Consider the following 22,741-nt stretch of genomic DNA (forward strand, 5'->3'; position numbering starts at 1 on the left):
TCATTGTTTTTTCCGAGGTAATCAGCTGATCCAGCCTTTCAATTAGACTGATGGTGAACACCTGGGCCGGTGCATGGAACGAGTTAAATGCCGTGGCTGATTGGCGTCTGGTCTCTTGGGGCTTCTCTCTTCTCTTCGCTGCTTGGCGCTGCTTTGGCTTGGCTTGGCTTGGCGTGGATCGGCTCGGCTCTTCTCTTTGCGACTTTGCTTGGCTCTGCTCTGCTCGACTCGTTTCTCCCGACCAGCGCCTGTTGTTCTGTTTATATCTTTAGTTGTTAAGTTTCTTTTGTGTAAATAAATATATTTTGTATTTTGCTTCGCTCGGCGTTTTTTTTTGTATAGCAAGACGTCGTCGAAATGATCGCCCGATAGGATCCACTTGATGCAGGCTCTGTCTGACCCGCCAGCGCTGAATCCTCAAGCCACATGATCTCAGGCTTCCAATTATGTATGCTTCGCCTGCATTTGGAGTGTTCTGTAGTATACTAGTTACAACTCGGTCCAGGTCTTGATTTGACATTACAGAATACCTTAATGGCTCAACTCCCAGTCTTTGTCTGTGTCTGTATAGTGTTCTTCAACTAATTCCAAAGCATAATGCAATTCTCTGCCATGACATACCGATGAACACACAGTGAGAAATCTGTTCAGTGGCTATGCTATATCTGGGCCGTCCTGGATGGCCAGTCAAGGTTGTTGGAGGTGTCAAATTTGTGGTCACTTCAGTGGACCTCTGTCTGGCCTCATGTTCATGCAGCAAGTTGTGAAAGCATCTATACAGTGATCCTAGAAGGTTACTGACATCCCTATCATCACACACAGCAAGAAATGCAGATAGCGTTCAGGTATGCTCATTAAGCTCTCTATAAAGCCTCTCCTGATGGAAATTGTCAGACTCCTCTCTTTGTAGCCTCTCAATACATTGCAGAGCACTAGTAAAAAAAACGACAACGTCCTCCTCATTGCCTCTCACTTCAAAAAATAAAGCTTGGACTTGAAAAATGAAGAATATCAGATGAACATACATCGTGGTTGAAGCAAGGGTTGAAGTACTTCAAACTCAGCAAAAGCACATGCACTTCCCTGTGTGGAGTCTTCCTGTTTCCGTCAGATGACAGGAAGGCCTTCCTGTTTAGCTGTAATTTTCGTATTCACTACTTACCTGTTATAGTTTCCAATTCTATATCAGAGCAATTCAGCTGTGTATATAAGCACATTTTACTAGTATGTGGTAAAGCTTTTTAGTAGTTTATACAAAATGTTGTGCGTATAAGAGAGCATTTCACTTGTATGTATGAGAGCATTACAGTAGTGTGTGTGAGAGCGTTTCACTTGTATGTATAAAGGCATTTCAGTTGTGTGTGAGGGCGTTTCAGTAGTGTATATGAGAGCATTTCAGTAGTGTGTGAGAGCGTTTCACTTGTACGTATGAGAACATTTCAGTAGTGTGTGAGAGCGTTTCAGTAGTGTATGCGAGCAAATAATTTTTCAGTTGTTTGTGTGAGAGCATTTCACGTGTGTGTGAGAGGTAATTCTGAATAATGTCCCTGACGGCCCCTCATAGCTCCGGCTCCAGTTCCTATTTCTTCACGTTCTCGCCTTCCATTCTTTCTTCATTGTTTCTTCCATCTCGCCTGGTGGTGGGTCAGTACCAGCACCAAAGCGCAAATGAAGGCGACTGCTTACGGCCCCGGGCTGTTCATTATCCACCGTGCTGCTGTTCTTGTTGTTATTGGATACAGGAAGAAGAGGCAGAAATGACGTGCATTGCGTTATGACGTTCTCCGTGCGTCGACACGTTGTCCGTGCGTCGCTGTTTTGATCGGGATATCCCAATTGATTACAATTACCATGTATACAGGAATAACCCTGTTTGCTCACGCATGTAAACAGGTTATTCCGAATGTTTCAGAAACCGGAATATTGATCATAACCCGAATATTGACTGCATGTAAACGTAGTCATTGTTGAAATGTCATTGAAAAAAACTGACCATTTAGATTATGTGATTGACCATAGTGAGGAGCAGTATAGTATAGTGTTATTGTTGTATAATAATCGTAGTATATTTTTTTCTAACAGATATGTGATGATATGTGATAACTGGAGACAATATTATAACCAATGCTAGCTGAGAGTAGTTGATTTGTTGAGCATGATATTGTTGTAGAAATGATCTGTTAGGATGTGATATTGTGATAGCAGCTGACTAGCTGAGAGTGATATCGTAAAGTAACAGCTGATGCGCCGAGCATGACACTGTAGCAGAGGTAGAGAGATCATGAAATCCTAGAGCATCCTCATCAGGGCTTTCTGGGACTTTCCACGAGGTTGTGCAGGTGTCTTTGCAGCTGTCTTGGCAGCTACTTCTTTGTGTGGTGAACAGTATAAAAGACAGAGCGCAGACCATTGTAAGTTGGAATCCTTCAGGCTGTGCTGTGCATTTCTGAACATATTCCCCTTTGTTGCCAGCAATAAAGTACTTAGCTCCTCAGACTTCTGACTCCTGCAGATCTTTATTGGACATTTTTAAGAAGATTTTTTGAAACAATTGGACAGCCGAATTTGAATGTTTATGGCATTCTTTGGTTTGTGCATTCGGCCTTCACATTCCACGACAGTATTATTCATTATTCATATCCATTCTCATTATTTTGTCAAATAAATAATACTTTTCATTGAAGTTGTTGTCAGACAGTCATTTTGAGCTGGAAATAGACAATCAGTGTATCAAGAGCTTACGCTTCAGATTATGAGACTGATCTATCATTTATTCATTAATTATTATTAAATCAGCATTAAAAGAAAAGAATAAATGAAATCCTTCTGAGCTGAGGAAGGTTGGTGCCCCTTTTTATATTAATGAGTGCAAACATTATTATCCCAAAGGTTAAATGACTTTATTCCCCTACATCTTGACTCTCTTTTGAAGAGTGGCAACATGAGGGCCTCAAAACAACTCTCAAATGACCTGAAAACAAAGATTGTTGAGCAGTATGGGTTAGGGGGAAGGCTACAAAAAACTATCAGAAATTTCAATTCTCAGCTTCCACTGTGAGGAACATAGTGGAAAATGGAAGGCTACAGGCACAGTTCTTGTTAAGGCCAGAAGTGGCAGACCAAGAAAAATATCGGATAGGCAAAGGTGAAGGATGGTGAGAATGGTCAAAAACAATACACAGATAATATCTAAAGACCTACAAGATCATCTTTCAGCAGATGGTGTCACTGTGCAACCTTCAACAATTCCGCCCACTTTGCACAAGAAAAAGCTGTATGGGAGAGTGATGCAGAAGAAGCCTTTTCTGAGCACACGCCACAAACAGAGTTGCTTGAGGTATTGTTACGACCCAGCTCACTAGGGGTAAGGAAGTAACAAAAAAACAACCAGATGTAAATGGCTAAAATAGTTATTTATTTAAACCCAAATGATTTTAAATTGTTTGTGTACAAAGGCTAACTTCCCAGACAACGAAAAGAGCAGTTGGGTGCTTTTCAAACAAATTAAATAATCATAACCAAAGGAGGCCTACAGTTCAGATGGATAACGAGAACCAAAATACAACGGAAAAAGCAGCCCTAAGCCTATTGAGGCTAACAAACGATATACCTGAAGGTGAGTGGAGAATCAGTCCCTGTCCTAAACCTAGCCCAGTTCGTGTCTGGTTACAGCAAACCCACAATGAGCACGAGCCCGGACAAATCTATCACAAAACAATCTAATCTCTCCTGTGCCGAGGACTGGTCATGAGATATGCCAGCTGCACACTGCCAGGCTGAGGCAACTCTTGTAGCCAGCAGGAGATAATCGCAGTGGATTGGACACCGGCTGGCTCCTCACCCATTGCCGTCCTTCTCCAGAGGAGGAGTCCTGTTTCCACACCCACTTACCTGCAACCACTCACACACGTGCCGGGCACGAGAACACAAACACAAGAATGGTGGCGACCATAGCAGGTATGCAAAAGCACATTTGGACAAGCCAGCTTCATTTTGGAATAAGGTGCAGTGGACTGATGAAACAAAGATTGAGTTATTTAGGCATAACAAGCAGCGTTATGGATGGAGGCGAAATAACACAGCATTCCAAGAAAAACACTTGCTACCCACAGTAAAATTTGGTGGAGGTTCCATCATGCTGTGTGGCTGTGCCAGTGCCAGTACTGGGAACTTGTTAAAGTTGAGGGTCACATGAATTCCATGCAATATCAGCGAATTCTTGAGAATAATGTTCAAGAATCTGTCACAAAGTTGAAGTTACACTAGGGCTGGATATTACAACAAGACAATGACCCAAAACACTGCTCAAAACCTACTCAGGCATTCATGCTGAGGAACAAGTACAATGTTCTGGAATGGCCTATCCCAGTCCCCAGATTTGAATATCATTAAAAATATGTGGGATGATTTGAAGCAGGCTGTCCATGGTCAGAAACCATCAGACCTAACTAAACGGGAGATGTTTTGTAAGGAAGAATGGTCCAAAATACCTTCATCCAGAATCCAGACACTCGTTAGAGGCTATAGGAAGCATCGAGTGGCTGTTATTTTTGCAAAAGCAAACTCTACTAAATATTGATGTAATTTTTCCCTTGGGATGCCCAAATTTATGCACTTGTCTAATTTTGTTTTGATGCATATTGCACATTTTCTGTTACTCCAATAAAGCTCATTTCGCTTCTGAAATATTACTGTGTCTATCGTTTATTTGATAGATTAAAATGAAGTTGCTGATACAAACACCCAATGATTTCTAAATGAAAATAATGGAAATTGTCTAGGGTGCCCAAAATTTTTCATATTACCGTGTATACACCCACGAAAGAACTGGACAATGCATAGAATTCATAAATTTACCTACCTTGTCAGAAGATCGAAATATAACCCCATTTCAAAAAAAAAAGTTGTGATACTGTAAAATGTAAATAGAAACAGAATGATGATTTGCAAAACACTGCAACCCCATATTTAACTGAAAATAGTAAAACAACATATCTGCTGTTGAACTGAGCAATTACAATGTTTTTTGACAATCTTATTCTCATTTAGAATTTGGTGCCAGCAACACGTTTCAAAAAAGTTTGGAGAGGGTCATGTTTACCACTTTGGTGCATAACCTCTTCTTTAACAACATACTGTAAGCGTTTGGGAACTGAGGAGACCAATTGCTGTCATTTAGAAAGTAGAAAGTTTTCCCATTCTGATGTATGATTTCAGCTGTTATGTTACGTTTGTGTTTCATAATGTGCCAAACATTTTCAATGGCTGACAAGTCAGCACTGCAGACAGGCCAGTTTAGCACATGCACTTTTTTACGATGGAGCCATGCTGTGTGGTTTAGCATTGTGTTGCTGAAATAAGCAAGGCCTTCCCTGAAAAAGACATTGTCTACTTGGCAGCATATGTTACTGCAAAACCTGTATATATCATTCAGCATTATTGGCACCTTCACAAATGTTCAGGTCAATAAATACTTCAGCTGTGAACTAAAGATTTCTTTGGTCTGTTCTTGGACTTCCAATAAAAGAATTGGGGCTAACAGTGGCAGCATTTCTGGATCTGGTTTATATACGCTTTCCTCTTTGCATGGTAGAGTTTCAACTTGCATTTGTGAATGCAGCAATGAACTGTGTTCACGGACGATGGTTTTTAGAAGTGTTCTTCAGCCCATGCAGTGATGTCCACTAAAGAATCATATCTGTTTTCAATGCAGTGCTGTCTGAGGGTCAGAAGATCATGGCCATCCAGTATTGGTTTTCAGCCTTGTCCCTTGTATACAGAAATTTCTTCACATTCTCTGAATCTTTTAATGACATGTACTGTAGACAATAAAATCCCTAATTTTTTTTGTAATTTTATATTGAGAAACATTATTTTTAAAGTGTCACACTATTGGCCAGTGCAGTTTTTCAGTCTATTGTCTTTGTATTATTTTAAATTAAATATGGCATTTCAATATTTTGCAAATCATCACTTTTTGTTTCTATTTATCTTTTTTACGCAGCGTCCCAACTTTTTTTTTGAAATGGGGTTGTAATGATATTACTGAAATTTTATTAGTCAAGCATTATTTTGTTATTAGTCAAGCTGTAAGTATGAGTTATATAAGTAATATGTAACACTGATTATAAAGTGCTATTATGGGATGACAGACACCATTGAAACATAATTCCAAGACAAGGTATTCATAAATTTTTAAGCCATCTATGCATCTATACAGTTAGGCTCCCAGCCATTGGTCAACCAGTGCAGTTACTGTCCTAGTTGATGCTGTTTTTCACCTTTCTTCCATTTTCCACGCTTTCAGGTATTTATATTCTATTCAGCTTTTAGCTCTTCATTCATACTTCAAGCAAGAAATTAAATTCAAACCTTAAAAAAAATCAAATCTCAGCGAGCCCACTCTCACTGGGACAAAGCTGGTATCAGTGTGAGGATCAAATTCTCTGATGACTCTGCAGTTGTGTGGTTTGTCAGTGGTGGAGAGGAGACTCCACCACTGTGGAAGGTGGTGGTAACACTGCAGGAAGCGAGAGAGCAGACTATTTATTGAGGAAGCTTTGGCCCTTTAATATGTACGGCAAGATGTTGCAGATATTTTGCCAGTCTGTTGTTGCAATTTTGTATTTTTCTTTTCAGCCATCTTCTTAATCTTATTTCTAAATCTATTTTTATTCTATTTATTTTTCTTAATTTTATTTTATTTACTTTTGTTTTTGATGTCCATCCAGCAGAGCCTGATACTGTATCATTAATTTGACCAGTAATGTTATCTCAAGGTCCAAATGAGTCTGGAAAATTTTGAATCCAATAGAAGTTCATTTGAACAATACTTATTTGTCCAGTGCTTGTCTCTCAGCAGGTCAGCTGTAGCACTCTGCTTTAAAATTAATATAATAAAACTAAAACGAACATCTTAAAAACAAATTACTGACCACCTTGTACTTCTTGAATCATGTATTTAATGTAACAGTGTACATTTATTATTTATATTGATTAAAAAAATAAATCCACAGCAGGCGTTGACATCTAAACATGATTAGGAAATTAGTCAGCAACTGTCTGTGTGAAGATGCTCATTCTTCAGCTACTCCAGGTGAGTCTGAACCCTGAAGGCAGGGTGGCATACTGGGCTTGGAAAACGATGCAGACTTGATGGGAGGAGGCTGTGAATGGAGCAATGATGGTTTCCTGAATAAACAACAGAGAGAGGAGAAATAATTAACATACTTGCATATTCAAATTACAAATATATGTATTACAAAGATAAGTATGCTGTCTATTAATTGAGAAATGCTCACAAAAACATTGTAATATCTCATACATTTCATCACACATATGCTATGTGATGTTAGAAATACTGTGATGTCTAGTCTGTAACTGTCTTTGTGTCAGTCAGAATTTCTAAAGGCAATATATGTCAATATATTTTTTAAAACTATGTCTGTGCATGATGGATACTTCATTTTGAAAACGTAATTACTAAAAAGTGCTCATATAATGGCTACCAAACTGCAGCGCTGTCTTGTTACAAGGATAGAAGAGGAGGTGCTGCATTGATAAATTTAGGGATTAGATATATTGCACATTAAAGTGATGTACAATTTACACAGGCTCACATGCTAGTGGCAGTGAACCTAACCATTTGGAGCAATTTAAGGTTCAGTATCTTGCTCAAAATGAAATGTGTGGAGAGTAGGAGCTGTGGATTGAACTGCTAACCCTGTGATTCATGGACAACCCATTCTAACAGCTAAGCTACATCTGCCTAATGGCAACAACATGCTTCTTCGGGGCACCAGTTACTAAATGTGCACGGGTGTAATTTACAGATGTTCATGTAGTTGTTTATTTCATATTTTCTATAAGTCTGTGTGTGATTTAAATGTGAATGTGTATTTCTTTTCCACTTTAAACAAGCCACAGCAAGGTGGCTCAACCAATCAGTTTTTTTTGTGTGTGTGTCCAAGGCTTCACCTGTTGTTGAGGTTGTGTGTGTGTCTGTGTGGCTCCTCTGAGAGCTGTGTCTGTCATCGAAGGACATTAATTCCAATTTTAAGCTTTAACTTGAAATTAAAAAAAAAAAAGCTGCAGTGATGTAATCAATTTTTACACCATATTAGATGTGTCTCACATGTGTCTGTTTTTGAGCTCCTATATCACTGCATACAACTCTGGACATAAAGGGATTTTTTACAAAGGTTTTGCAGTACACTTTGTGCACTGGTAAAATGGAAGAAAAAGCAGCACTGCTGAAAACTGACTCATGCACTGTGTTGTCTCATGCAATGTATAGTTTAAGGCTTTCCTGTTTTGAGGCATAAAATATGGGAGGCAGGAATGGAAATTCATACAGAAACATGGGAAACAGCATCTTAAATTTATTGTCTGAAAAATGTGCAGCAGTACTTTTTCAGATGCACATCAGTGGAGAGAGACTATAGAGCAGGTAGAAACAGTGAGTGAAAGCGATGGACAGAGAGAGAGAGAAACATAAACTGAAAGACAGTTTGGAACTAAACTAGAGCTGTCTGCTCAGCATAATAACATATGATTTTTTTTTTTTTTAATTAAGAACTGTCCCCTTGAGTCGCCCTCCTGCTTAATTTTAATAGTAAAAATTCCCCTAAACCTGCTACATTACAGCTGAAGTAGTTTACATACCACTCCACAGTAAGGTCCAACAGGCAATGAGGAGGTGTCTGGGCCATCATACAACTTCAAGAAATTGTGCTGGCAATCTCCAGGGTCATCAATACTGATCTGGGCAAAGGTGATGGTGACCACATGACCTCTTGTTGCCACGATGCCCCATTCACAGTGGCTACCATTGGGGTAGGTGCCTGGGTAGTTGGGACTTGAGAATGAACCATGGTCTCCATACAGAGTGCCACCACAACCTAGTACACAAACATATTAAAACAAAGATGCTTAAGACAAATAAAAAGCAGTGTAAGCAAATAGGAAGGCATGAACAATTTCAAGTAGAAAAAGATCTAGCCAAGCTTCACTGAAAACAAGAAAGCCCGGGTACAACACCATCCACATCCTCAAAACCACCATGCTGTACAGAGGTAAGCAAAGTATTCATCACTCAATTTCAGGCGCTGCATCATAGCCTGGATTTCAGTGAGGAGCAAATAGATGCTGTCACTATGGAAAACAAATCGCTACAACATTCTGTCAACACATTTGGACAAATTATACATAGATGGACAGTTATACAAGGAAATAACGCCTTCATTTTCCTGTAAAAAGAAAAACAAAAAAACTAAAAATCAAACAACTTGAAAACATTAATTCAAGTAATAATAAATCTGGTAAATACAAAGGAAGGCTGGGTCAACTTTTCCTCAAGTAAAGAAAACGTGGTAACAACAGCCCAAACATTAAAATTTCGTATCATTAGTTACAAAATGAAACAATAAATTATGTTGATCCTACTAGACTGAGTTTCCTAATGATGGCCCAATCCTGCTTCGCTATCAGTGGAAGTGGGGAACTGCAATTTAATCCCTTTCTTTTTTTTTACTTATCTACCTTCCTTTATTTTCCCAAAGTTTTCTTTCTTTTATCCATCCACCCAATAGATCAACTGTTCAAAATGCAGACTTCTATTAATTTTCTGGAGACAAACCCTAACCCTTACCATAACACCACCCTTACCATGTCCCCACAACATGAGTAATACAATACATGGTCTCACACACATACAGGCACACCAACATCAAACCAGCTGTTTTGTTATTCCCTGTGAAATTCAGTCAACTGGCCTGCTACTGGATTTACTGTTCTTGTCTTCCTTGTGTTTTGTCTTAATAGAAAAAAAAAAAAAAATCATCTTTGGATTTAAGACAGGTTTAAAGAGAATGCCTGTGTTTCAAACTGGGGATGTGTAATTCGAAAGACATGGGTGTTAGCAAGTAGGCAGAGCTTAATGATTATGCTATCTAACTATGCTATGACTATGCTGTTACATCATAGGAAATGAAGGACACAGTTTGGAGTTTGGGTCTTACTAGGGACTTAAACCGAGGATATTTTTCCTGCTACGGCTTTGTTTTTTTTTTTTTAAATCGCAAGTCTCCAACTTGATGGAATCTCAATACTAAATTGCTGGAGTTCTCCTTAAACCACCAGTTTTCTGACCCAGGAAATTATATTCAGAAACATGAAGCTTATGAAAACAGGAAGATCCACAGAAGAGAATTTCACAGTCATTTCCAAACATTTTGGAACAGGGTTTGGGAAATTTTAATATTTTTTCTTAATGAGTGAGAGTTTTGAGTGTCCACAATGAAAGCCAATGTGTTTTTAGTTGTGGCTTCTCTCAGTTTCTCAACAAAGTATCCATGCATCTACAAAAAACACACCATGGTAGGACCTGAGTTGTGAGATGAAGGGCTCTATTTTCGACTCTGCTGCCAGCGCGGCGCAAAGTCAGGTCTGCTTCACTGATGGGGCGTGGTGGCGGAGACTTTGGTATTTTCGTGCACTGCGCTGCCGACGCATCTCCTCCTCCTTCTCATCTCAGTCCCACCCGCGTGCCAACTCAGAAAGAGGGAGGGAATCTTCACCAATCACACCAGCTCCTCGCCTCACCTTTAAATATGCCACTGGCGAGGCACATGGCAAGTTTCGAGGATGACTGAGCCTGCGCAGGAAAGAGTCTGATGCCCAAACTTCTCCCAGGATATATATATATATATATATTCTGTTCTATATTTTGTGGTATATTTTGTTTATATATATATTCTCAATATAAATATTTTGTTTTTATATTTGATTTTTATATATATAGTTCTCTCTCTTTTCTTTCTTTTCAAATTTAATTCTTATTCTATTCTTGTAAGGAGCACTGCAACAAAAACAATTTCCCTTCTGGGATAAATAAAGGATTTCTGATTCTGATTCTGATGTCTAAATATGAGGTCCTTAGATGGTAAATCCTCGGCCTCCTCCTCATCCTCCTCAAAGCAATGATGTATTCCATCTTTGTAGATTTGTTGATCGAAAATACCACTGCGCCAGGTGCACGGCGGAGTCGAAAATAGAGCCCGAAGTGTGTGGCTGCCTTACTGTTGGGTCTGAGCAGAGAAACCCATCAACTAAATCAGTCACAGTTTGAACCCAGTGAATCATAGATTTCACTCATAATCTTCTTAGCATATTATGAGTGAGTTGCTTCATTGGTGATAGCAACTATTCAAGTCTTTGGTTGGAATGAAAACTTGCAATCTCTTGGTGTTTCATGGAACTTGGTTTGAAGTCAGAAAGAAATCAGAAATCAGAAACAGTTCAGTTCTGACCATGAGGGGACGATGTCCATGTGGCCTCGAAGCCATCTCGGGCGTGGGAGAAGTCACTCTTAAAGCGTATGTAGAGCAAGTTGAATTGTGAGAAGATGGGGCTGGGCAGGGTGCTGCCACAGATCCGATCAATCAGTGGAGAGTCCACTGTACTGCCATTCCGGATCTGAGAGACAATTGAGTAGAACAGACTTACTACATGGCCAAAAGTATGTTAACACATTTTAGTCCTGGGTTGTTTTTCCTGATTTAGACCCCTGAGTTCTAATGAAGAGAAATCTTAATTGATTACCATTGCGATATTTTAGACAATAGTCAAAATAGACAATACTTAAAACCTTGTGACAAAGAGGCCCTTCAGTGTTTCAATATTAATTATGATAGATAGATAGATAGATAGATAGATAGATAGATAGATAGATAGATAGATAGATAGATAGATAGATAGATAGATAGATAGATAGATAGATAGATAGATAGATAGATAGATAGATACTTTATTCATCCATATTTATTCATCCTATTCATAAGGGAATTTCACAATAATAATAAGTCATAATAATGTAGTCATTCAAAGTGTTTGTGTGTCTCTGCATGTGGTAGTTGTTTCACCTCCAGGTAGTCAAATTCACAGTTGCTGTGGCTCTCCACATCAAAATTGTTAAAGAAGACTGAGATGTAGCTGTTCTGTGGTGCCTTCAAGATGATGGTGCAGTCTATGTTGTGGGGGTAAATGTCAGGCCAGCCCGGACTCTTCAGGTAGCCGTATTCCTGTTCATAGATTCTGCTACAACCTGGAGACCATGACAACCATAGTCAGAGCACTTATCTACAACCAACTTCCATCAGTATCCATTGTACCCACTGTTTGAAAATATTTTCTGCAGTTTTCACTGGGATTGTTTCTTCAGGAAAATTTTAACTGTGTGTGCTCTGTGGATTATCCAGAGTAACATATTCTGTATCTGGAAACAGATGTTGAATTTTGTCAAATGCTGTGAACAGCACAAACAAAATTCTATTTACCTCCCCCATATTGGGGTGTAGGCAGATATCTCAAAACCTGAAAATTAAACCCAAACTATCTGCATGAACAGATACCACTAGGGGGAAGAGGGGAAAAAAATCCTAACGTTTTTTTCTGTAATTTGGGTGCCCAAACCTTTCAAAATAGATAGCACTAATTTCACAGTATTTACAAAGAAAAAGTAATTTCATAAGGCCTGTTTCAGACAACACGATTTTCTTGTCTTTAACAACTGTCACAGTGTCAGATTTAATGATCACAACAGAAACTCATGCCATGTCTTGGTCGGGTGACTGGCCAGACAACATGAATGACCCCGATAAATCATGGCACGTCTCATCTTACGATCATGCACGATCAGATGTCATTGAGGAGGCAAGTGAAGCAGTCAATCAATCAATCAATCAAACCGACAAGAGCGGCTGTTCATGTACATTAAAAGCAAACTGAAGAGGCGATTTAAACTTTAAACTTAAACATTCGGTCATTATTTATATATCTACTGGCAAGCATCTGGATAACAATTACAGGTACAAGGAGTTTCACATAGAATAATTGTATTTCCACAGTTATTTATTCTACAATAAGCAGGCTTGGCTGTTTTGGCTGCATCAAAGATGCTACTTTAACATCAGATCTGGAATCAGTAATGATAAGCATATTCCTGCAGTTCGGACTGGGGATAATGTTATGACAGCATGGCCAGCTACTTGCCGAGCTACCCCACCTAACCGCAGCAACCTCAACATCCTTGACTTTGTGTTGGGGTGTCATGCGGCACCACATGACAGGTTGTTCTGCGTGTCACACTACACAAGTACAGGCGGACCGATTGTCGTTCATGAACAGCCACAACAAAATCAGGGTAAAATTCTGTAGTCTGATCCAGGCCTAAGTCTCAGTCAGTGAAGCTGTGTTGACTGGTGAGATGGTGTAAATACGCCCTCTATTCGCAGCCAGCTACTGGTACACGTGGGTCAAAGTTTCCATTGTTTAATATCCATTCTTTTCTTTTTTTTTTAACCAAACTTGCTCACATCTATACACATTTGATGCCCAAAGCTATTTAATGAAATATACTGTATAAAAGATATACAACTACAACTAAGTAATAGTATAGCAGGATATTATGGTTCTTTTTTTCATCTTGTGACAGGTTTAACACAGGTACGTACTGGCAATCTTATAGGTGAAACTCAGGCCATTTCCTGTCACGAAGTTGTCAGATTTGAAGTGCACGAGGATTGTTCTACTGTAGCTGTAGAAGTCTAGTGGATGACCATCCAATGGACAGAACTTGTGTGACTGTCCATAGTCTTCCTGGAAACACAAGAATCACCTCATTCAGAATGCATATTATAATATTTTAACTGTGCACAAGGTTTTTATTAATAAATCCAATCAACTTCACCTCTCTGCAGTGATTATGGGTGCTTTTGCACCACATATGTTTAAACAAACTCTGGGGCATTGGCCATTTAGTTTGTTTTTTTTTTAGGCTGGGGTGAAATATGTGAGTCAAACAGACAAACATCCATCCATCCATTATCTATACCGCCTATCCCTTTCGGGGTTGCGGGGGGCTGGAGCCTATCCCAGCTACAATGGATGGGAGGCGGGGTACACCCTGAACAGGTCGCCAGACGATTGCAGGGCCCAAACAGACAAACAATTGGACTGATTTTTTAAGCAGTGTATATAAAGTGCCAAATCACAGTAGAAATTGTCTCAGGACACTTTCCTGGCACAGACCATACTCTTTATCTACAGAGACCCAACAATTCCCTCATGAGCAAGCACTTGGTGACAGTGGCAAGCAAAAAAAACTCAGGCAAAACCAGGCTCTGGGTGGACGGGCATCTGCCTCGACCGGTTGGGTTACAGAAAGAGGGAGAGAGAACGAGAGAGAGAGAGAGAGAGAGAGAGAGAGAGAGAGAGAGAGAGAGGCAGACGGAGAGACAGAGACAGAGATGGACAACCAGAGAGGGAGAGACAGACAGAGAGAGAGAGAGAGAGACAGAGAGAGAGAGAGAGAGAGAGAGAGAGAGAGACAGAAATGCAATCAGTGACAGTTCTAAAAATAGACAACTATATGTAGTATATATTGCATAGTATATACAAATATGATATATTTATGGATGTCATATATCCACATATATGGAATTGATAGTATATGTACGTAATACAGCACAAAGGATTTGATACTAATGGAAGTACTGTATGACTGATAGTAGTAGCAGTCACAGTGAATGTCAGTGAATGCCATGGTAGGAGATGTAGCTACAATCCACAATCGAGGTTCAGTCACTATCCATGGGAACCTGCAAGACGACAAAGCACAAAGACTCTGAGGAAGAAGCTGAGTTAGTAACATGCTTTGATAGGGCATGAAAGCGTGCAAGTGGAGAAGCAGAGAAGAACAGAGGAGCTCAGTGTATCTTTGGAGGTCCTCTGACAGTCTAATAGCAGCATAACTAAGGGCCAGTCCAGGGCAAGCCTGAGCCAGTGCAGTGCAGGTGGCGAGGCAGAGAAGAACAGAGGAGCTCAGTGTACCATTGGAAATCCCCCAACAGTCTAATCCTATAGCACCATAACTATAACGCCTGGTCCAAGGCAAGCCTGAGCCAGCCGTAACTGTAAGCTTTATCAAAAAGGAAAGTTTTAAGCCTACTCTTTAGAGACAGTGTGTGCCTCCTGCACAAAGACTGGAAGATGGTTCCACGGGAGAGGAGCTTGATAGCTAAAGGCTCTGACTCCCATTCTGCTTTTGGAGATGTTAGGAACCGTAAGTAGGCCTGCATTCTGGGAACGCAGTGTTTGAGTGGGGTAATAAGGTACTATGAGCTCTTTAAGATAAGATGGTGCCTGACCATTTATGGCTTATAGTACCTTTTTATCCCAATAGAATGTTCCCAAAAGCCAGGCTTTTGTCAGAGCCTTTAGCTATCAAGCTCCTCTCCCGTGGAACCATCTTCCAGTCTTTGTGCAGGAGGCAGACACTGTCTTTACATTTAAGAGTAGGCTTAAAACTTTCCTTTTTGATAAAGCTTACAGTTACGGCTGGCTCAGGCTTGCCTTGGACCAGGCGTTATTGTTATCCTGCTATAGGATTCGACTGTTGGGGGATTTCCAGTGGTACACTGAGCTCTTCTGTTCTTCTCTGCCTCTCCACTTGCACGCTTTCATGTTTACAATGGCATGTTACTAATGTCTTCCCCAGAGTCTTTGTGCTTTGTTGACTCGCAGATTCCCATGGATAGTGGTTGAACGTGGATTGTGTATTGTAGCTACGTCTCCTGCCATGGCCCTGCCTGACATCCATTGCAACTGAACTGCTATTACTATTAGTTACACTTCCATTATTATTAGATCCACAGCATTGTATTATCCACATATACCATCTGTTACCAATACCTACATATATCACATACATAAACATATCATATATGTGTATACCAAGCTATATACTATACGTACTACATAGAATTAAGAGTTTATTTATCAGAGATTCTTATAACTGTTGCTCATTTGTCCCATCAGTATGGGTTTTGGGGGCTATGATAACAGCACTTTTTGGTCCAGTTCTTGTCTGAACTCACCATAGGCCAGTCCTTCATTTCCAGGTAATTTGTTGAGCAGCTCTGGTTAGGCTGGAGGACAAAGGTCTGGACTGACACTTGGATGGTTTCCTGGGCCGGAGCATCCACGATCCAGCGGCAGAAAGTATAAGGGGGATAAGCATGGGGGAAGGATGGTGAGGTCAAGGTCTGAGGGGTGGTTGTGGCATTCAGAGTCCCGCCGCAAAGCACTGAGGGAAGGCAGATAAATAGAAAGGTTTGGAAAATGCACAGTTCCTCTCCAACTGCCCTTTTGCAGTAAATAACTAATTGTGAGTTGGTATGATATACAGATTCGTGTTGTAAAAGCACTTTGAGAGAGTCATTTACATTTACAGTCCATTTACCATAAACACTATCAGTTTACATGCCAACTACTCAGCCCAGACATTCTGGATTACCATCACAAATAAATCTTTGACTGTGCAGTGCAGAATTCCGGTCTCTCCATCTGCATGCCTTCTAAGAGCCCTATCACCAGTTGAACAACCATTAAAATACGTACAACCCACATTGATCACCTTAACAATTGCTAAGACAACTAATTTTAACAGGAGAAATAGGAAAAAGTTTTGATCATCCCTGTGGCAATACTTATAATCTGTGTATTTCTTCATGGAAAGACAAAATACATCAAAAGACATCAACAAACAACCATTTCGACTCATTAAACTCTGTATTCAATTTAATTGGTCCCGTTTATCCGCACCACTCCAGGAGACTGAAACAGTATGCGCAATGGGACAAGTAATGAAATTACCAATAAAACCACAAAACCATCCAATTTGACAGGCTGATTCAGAGGGCCTCTGTCCAGTAGTGGCCCAGGAGGTAGGTGATGGCACATCAACCTTACTTTTGTGGTTAATTTTCTTTATATTTACTTAAATATTATTAGCTATTTTGATTCATATTATATTCCTATTATTATTCCTTCTTTCTTTTTTCAATTTTGGTGTTTTGTTCTTTGTAAAGACACACCACTCCTATAATAAGATATCATAATAGATAATGACCATAAAGAGGTAATCATGAAACATATAGAAAATGCTTCATTTTTCCAATGCGAAGTACCTTTCTCACCATGTTTACCACATTTATTAAGAATAACCTAACTGTAACCTTAGCCAATGAGGTTGCTGCAGATGGGTAATTCAACTCAGTCATTTTGAAATGAAAAGTGAGCTAGATGGTATCTTATAGTTTAAAGCTTTGCTGGTGAAAAGGAAGCCTTGTTTCTGTAGCAAGTACAGGTGTAGTAGACAGAGAGTAGAAAGTGTCTTACATGGCACTGCTCTGTAGGTAGCATTGAAGCCTTGTCTCTGTACTGAACTATCAGTGACGAAGTGGATAGTCAGTAAGTTTCCGCTCGATACAAAGTAAGACGGGATGAATTCTCCACAGAATTTTCCAACCAAAGGAAAATTAATGTTGTCACCATCAAACACCTGATAGACATACACATATATTGAAAACATGAATCAACAGAAAATACCAAACCCATTGTTGCCATAGTAGTTGTTATTGTCTAGGTAGTATTCTATAATGAGTGTTACAAGAAGGACTTATGTGACAAATTTTGTCTGATTTTTACACTTGGCATCATGAATTGCAACTGTAATCCACAAATGTAAATTGATACAAATCCAAATTATAATTAGTTGGATAGTTATCATTAGATCACACTAGCAATCTACAAATGAAAACATTATGCAGTATCTGATGCCTACATGTCATTGATAATTCCTTGTGAGTTGCAACAACATAACACAGCATAGTTATATGTCGTGCAATGGTCAGTACTCAAATGATCTTCTAACAAAAGTCATATTTGCAATTAATATTTCAATGTCTGTGGTTATGGTTCTTTACTTTGACATAGTCATAGCGGCAAGTAAAGGAGCTTTCAAGGTCAAAAGAGTTGAAAGTCAGGTTGATAGCCCTGTTGACTGGCATCTCAATGATCCACAGGCAGTCCATCCAGGGCTCATAGCGCCCATCCAAGTTTGGATCTGGAGAGCCAAACATGCCTATGGGCAAGGACAGGTAGCCACCACATCCCTGCGCTGGACCTGCAGGAAATTCAGAAACAGATGCTTTTTAACCACTTATTAAAACTTATGTGTTATACCATGGGCACATTCAGACTAGCTTCTCAAAGTAGAAAAAAAAAATGTCTGGGAGGATCAAAATATTTATATGTACACAGTACCACAAATATGCAGGTAATGGCAGATTGCATGCTTTTGATAGCTGAATTTATGTTTGTGGAAATATAGTGTGTATTATTGTAGTATTGTGTTTGTATATTTGTGTTGGTATGATTGCCACAGAAGGAAACTCTGACATTTGTCTTTGCTGGCTCTTGATGTGTTGAACCAACCTTGCATTTTAAACAAACTATCACTTTTTGTCTTTGCTGGCTCTTGATGTGTTGAACCTATCTTGCATGTTAAACAAACTATCACTTTTTGTAATGTTTCATTTGGTAAGCAGACAGATTCAAAATCAACTGCTCAACATTTGTTTCAGAAGTGATGCCAAGGTGGGGCATTCCAGAAAAACTGTGATCGGACAGTAACTTCCATTGTGTTAACAGTACAATCTTGCATTTGGCAGGAAAAAAAAGGTATTGATTTTAGAAAGCAGTTGGTTTATTATTTGCAGAGGGAGGTGTGCTTGAAAGAGATATAGGGTGTTGAAAAACAAACTCACAAACTTATGGAAGAGACACAATTGGATTGAGTCTTCCCTTATGCTAATGTACGTGAGGACCTGACGCCACTCTACTGTATCACCACGTCACTGACAGAATCTGATGGAAGATTCAAGAGATTCATGTTGCAAGAAGCAATGATAAATGGTGATAAAAAAAGGAGGTGAAGACAATTATTTGAAACCAGTGATGACTTACATGCAAATGTATCTAGATCAACGTGGATTGGTAGCAGTACAACCTACTGTGAAATTTCCTTTACTAAATACACTGCTGGATGCATGTTTACTGGTTGATGATTAATGTGAGGACATTGATAATGAAAACTTCTATCATGCTGCTCAGATAGCGTGACTGGCTACTCGAAATGTTTGTGGTTCCCCTGAGATAGCCACTGTGGGCAACCTGGAGAACACTACCAGTTCCATTTGGCTGCGAGGGAATTATGTCAGACGCAAGAAGAGCAAATGAGAACAGTTTAATCCCAAGTATTATGTTTTATTGCACATGATATTGTGTATTAATTTTATTAATCCTTGAGGATTGAGTTCTGTTAAACTTGTGAACCCAGGTGCAGACACAGACAGGTTTGACATTAGAGATATTTAATCACAGGGCAAATGAGATGGATTATGAGTCAGGGTTGAGCCAAACAGAGACCAGAGAAAATCTGGGGAGAAGCTGAGCTGAGGTTTGAGACAGGAGCAAGGACTGGAGACAGGGGCTGGAGCAGAGCTGAGTTTTCCCCAGGACCAGATGGGAAAACTGGCAATGGGCAAGAGTGGCTGGAAATGCAGACTGCCTGAGAAGGTACACTGTAAAAAGGGATTTTTGAGGGTGGTAAATGGGATGCAAATGGTTTAAAAATTTCTTAAGTATATTAGTCAGCAAGTGAAATATATAATAATGGGTCAATTCTACCCATGCTACTTATTTGTTAATATTAACAACTACAAAATAAAAAATATCATAAAATATACTCCAAGACTCTTCTCTGCAATGTGCACATATGTCATTGCTGGTTCTTCTCCTGAGTGCTACTGCTTTGTCCAAGTAACGTTAACATAACGTAGCTGCAGAGTGTCGAGTTGCAAGGTTGAAAGTAAGATTCCTGCTGTATATCATATCATGAATGCAAATGTTAACATAGGTAAGAACTATCACACGATTCTAGTCTAGTCTAGTCTAGTCTGTATGCTTATGTGCCATGCATGCACCTGACACTGAGTGTTTGAATAGGCGGGTGGCGCCATCTTGGCTGCTCTAATGTGTAGAACATGGGAGAACTTGCTGAGAAAAAACATAACCATTAGGATTTCAATCCAATAAGGGGCAACTGCTGGTAAGTGGGGGTTGTAGCTGGGTTAATATGTGCGTTAGTATATTTTACAAGACAAAGTGAGCATGCATGTGTGTGTTTATTTGCTGCACGCTGCCTTTACAATTACAGTTGCAATTACAGTTAGCTTCCAGCTAACAACACAATTGTGCTGCTAGGTAAAAAAGTATGAGCATTTGTTTTATGGGCGCCTTGTTTCTCTGTGTCTCAACATTAGATTCTTTTGTGGTGGGCAAATTCTATTTCTCCGCCTTTTTAGAGAGTGTGTAATTTTCCGCTAGTGTTACTGTGGCTGCTAATTTAGTTCACCCCACTTGATGGTGCTGACTATTTACTAACATTTTCCAAACAGATTGACACTTGTAGCAGGCACGGCGCCAGGATTTAAATTCTGGGTAGGCCACAGCAGGGGCGGACTGGGACAAAAAAATCGGCCCTGGCATTTTGGACCAGACCGGAAGGTGTGCATTATCAAATGTGGCCACATTTGATAATGCACACCTTTTTGGTCTTTTCGGTCTCTTGAATGTGTATACCAACTGTGCAACTCTTTAAAACCACGTACCTTAAGCCATGCAATGAGTTAACAGGAATCAGTGAGAGTGGACACATTAAATGCTTCCAAAAAGTCTAATTTATTAACACTACAAAAAAGTATACACCACCACTCCATCACAGTAATGGATCTTTAAGCAGAATTCATCCTATTGGGTGTACCTATGTGTTTCAAGGAGGAAGAAAAAAGAATAGAGATGAGAAATGATGGATCAGATGTTGACTCTTCCAAGAGTAGTATTCAATAAATTGTGAACCTACCCAGTCCAAAAGGATCAATGTAGCTGAACTCCTGAATGAACTTTGAACTCTGTGTATGTATGTTTGAGAGAGAAAGAGAGAAATAGATTTAATTATTGGTCAATCTTCAAGATAAAAATAGCAGTGTAGGAACTGAAAACTTAAGAGGGATGACACATGAATGAGGGAGAGGGCTACATACACAATGTCTTAAAAAACTTACTTATTAGAATACAAATTAACCTGGCCATAGAACATTAGCCAAAAATATGTTATTGACATTTTATCAATGTCAGATTTACCAAGGGCCTGGGTTGCTTTACTCATTACAAGTGTTCTGAAAGCAGTCCAGCTTACCGCAGGTTTTACTGCATGTCGCTGTGCAATGTCGCCGCCACCACCACCACCGCTGTCATCGGCCATGGGAGCTGATGAAGGCCCTGCCGTGGCAAACATATCGGAAATTTTTGTGCATTTTGCAGCGCTGGCTTGAAGAGCCATCTCCTTTTTCTCTTGCAGTTTCTCTGCACCTCCTTTTCGTTTTCTCTCCATTCTCGCAGATCCTAACAGATTATGCTACCACCGTAAAAGAGGGGAAGTGTTTCATGAAATGATTGGGTGAGGTGAGCCCTGTCACGTGTCAGTGAAGAAAATAACCTATTGGTGTGTGTCGAGGGCCGGTCGGTGTTTAGGAACAAACTCTTGGGCTGGCTTTTTTTGTTTGTTTGTTTGTTTTGCTGAATGTACTACGCCGCAGGGCCAAAGTGGGTGTTTAACGATGTGATTGGGCCAGCCCAGTGTCAATCGGGCCGCTGATCAACTGTCTGTAGGGGCCGGTCAGACCAATATTTAAAAAAAAAACAAAACCTTACCTTATTTCAAATGCACTGGCTGTGCAAAATATGTTTCTTCACAACAACAAAACAACCGAAAGTGTAGATACAACTTGGGCATTTTGGTAGAAACCTGTCCATATGCTATCTCCATTCTTGCCCTTGCACCTTTGGAACATGGGGTCCACTAAGGACACATTTGTCCACGTGTCACGTGGAGAGGCTCTGCTCTGGCACACCTCTCCACTCAGACAATCACAGAAAGACAGAGAGCAGCAGAGTTGCTGCATGCCTGTCAATCCTCCCGTTTTTCCTGGGATTTTCTGGTACTGGTACTGGTACTTCAATATTTTCCTGTATCTACTTTACAGGAAAATATTGTTGTTTCTTTCTAAAAAAAGAAACAAAATTAAGTTGACAGGGGGCATAACCACCTATTTACTGATTTAATGTGTTTGCTACATTCCCCTATCAGTTGGCAGTGTGTAGAACAGCAGCCTCTCTCAAAATCACAACTGAATCATAATGTGTCAGTGATATGTACATGTCTTTCAAGTAATACATAAATAAACCAAGTGCTGAATTCATATGCCCTTTTGTTTTTCAATTATATAATACCGGGATGTTCACAGCATTTCACTTTCAAGCAGGTATCTGATTCTGACCACCTAACTGTAGTCACTTAATGTAGGAACTTGTTAACCCAACCCTTGTTGCGCCGATATTTTAAAGTAAGTACCTGCCTTGTCATAATTTTAAGGATTTACTGTGTCTAGCCTTGTCTAAACATAAGGAGGATGTGGACGTTGGTAAGGTTAGTGGGACCAACTTCCCTTATTTTCAGATTTTAGTGTTGACAGGTATGGGTTATACTGTCTTATACTTTCGAGGATGACTGAGCCCGCGCAGGAAAGTGTCTGACGCCCAAACTTCTCCCAGGAGGAGACTGACGTCACTCATGTCTAAATATGAGGTCCTTAGATGGTAAATCCTCGGCCGCCTCCTCCTCCTCCTCCTCCTCCTCCACCTCAAAGCGATGATGTACTCCATCTTTGCAGATAACGTTAAGCATTACTATGATTACATTTGTATTTGGAATGAAATG

At 39.9% G+C, this 22,741-nt stretch overlaps 1 protein-coding gene across 1 annotated transcript in view; it reads right to left on the minus strand.

Moving 5' to 3' along the window:
- Positions 1–7,083: 7,083 nt before the first annotated feature.
- Positions 7,084–22,741, minus strand: part of cubn (cubilin (intrinsic factor-cobalamin receptor)) — a 203,514-nt gene continuing 187,856 nt past the window's right edge. Inside the window, exons 60-67 of the mRNA XM_070986347.1 lie at positions 17,826–18,025; positions 17,239–17,401; positions 15,936–16,144; positions 13,512–13,656; positions 11,922–12,103; positions 11,310–11,475; positions 8,665–8,900; positions 7,084–7,191 (exon numbers count right to left, since the gene is read on the minus strand). Of these exons, the coding sequence (XP_070842448.1) occupies positions 7,084–7,191; positions 8,665–8,900; positions 11,310–11,475; positions 11,922–12,103; positions 13,512–13,656; positions 15,936–16,144; positions 17,239–17,401; positions 17,826–18,025 (1,409 nt within the window). The remainder of the gene's footprint in view (positions 7,192–8,664; positions 8,901–11,309; positions 11,476–11,921; positions 12,104–13,511; positions 13,657–15,935; positions 16,145–17,238; positions 17,402–17,825; positions 18,026–22,741) is intronic.

Source organism: Chaetodon trifascialis, chromosome 18, assembly GCF_039877785.1.
Source record: "Chaetodon trifascialis isolate fChaTrf1 chromosome 18, fChaTrf1.hap1, whole genome shotgun sequence".
In the NCBI taxonomy this organism is placed as follows: domain Eukaryota; kingdom Metazoa; phylum Chordata; class Actinopteri; order Chaetodontiformes; family Chaetodontidae; genus Chaetodon; species Chaetodon trifascialis.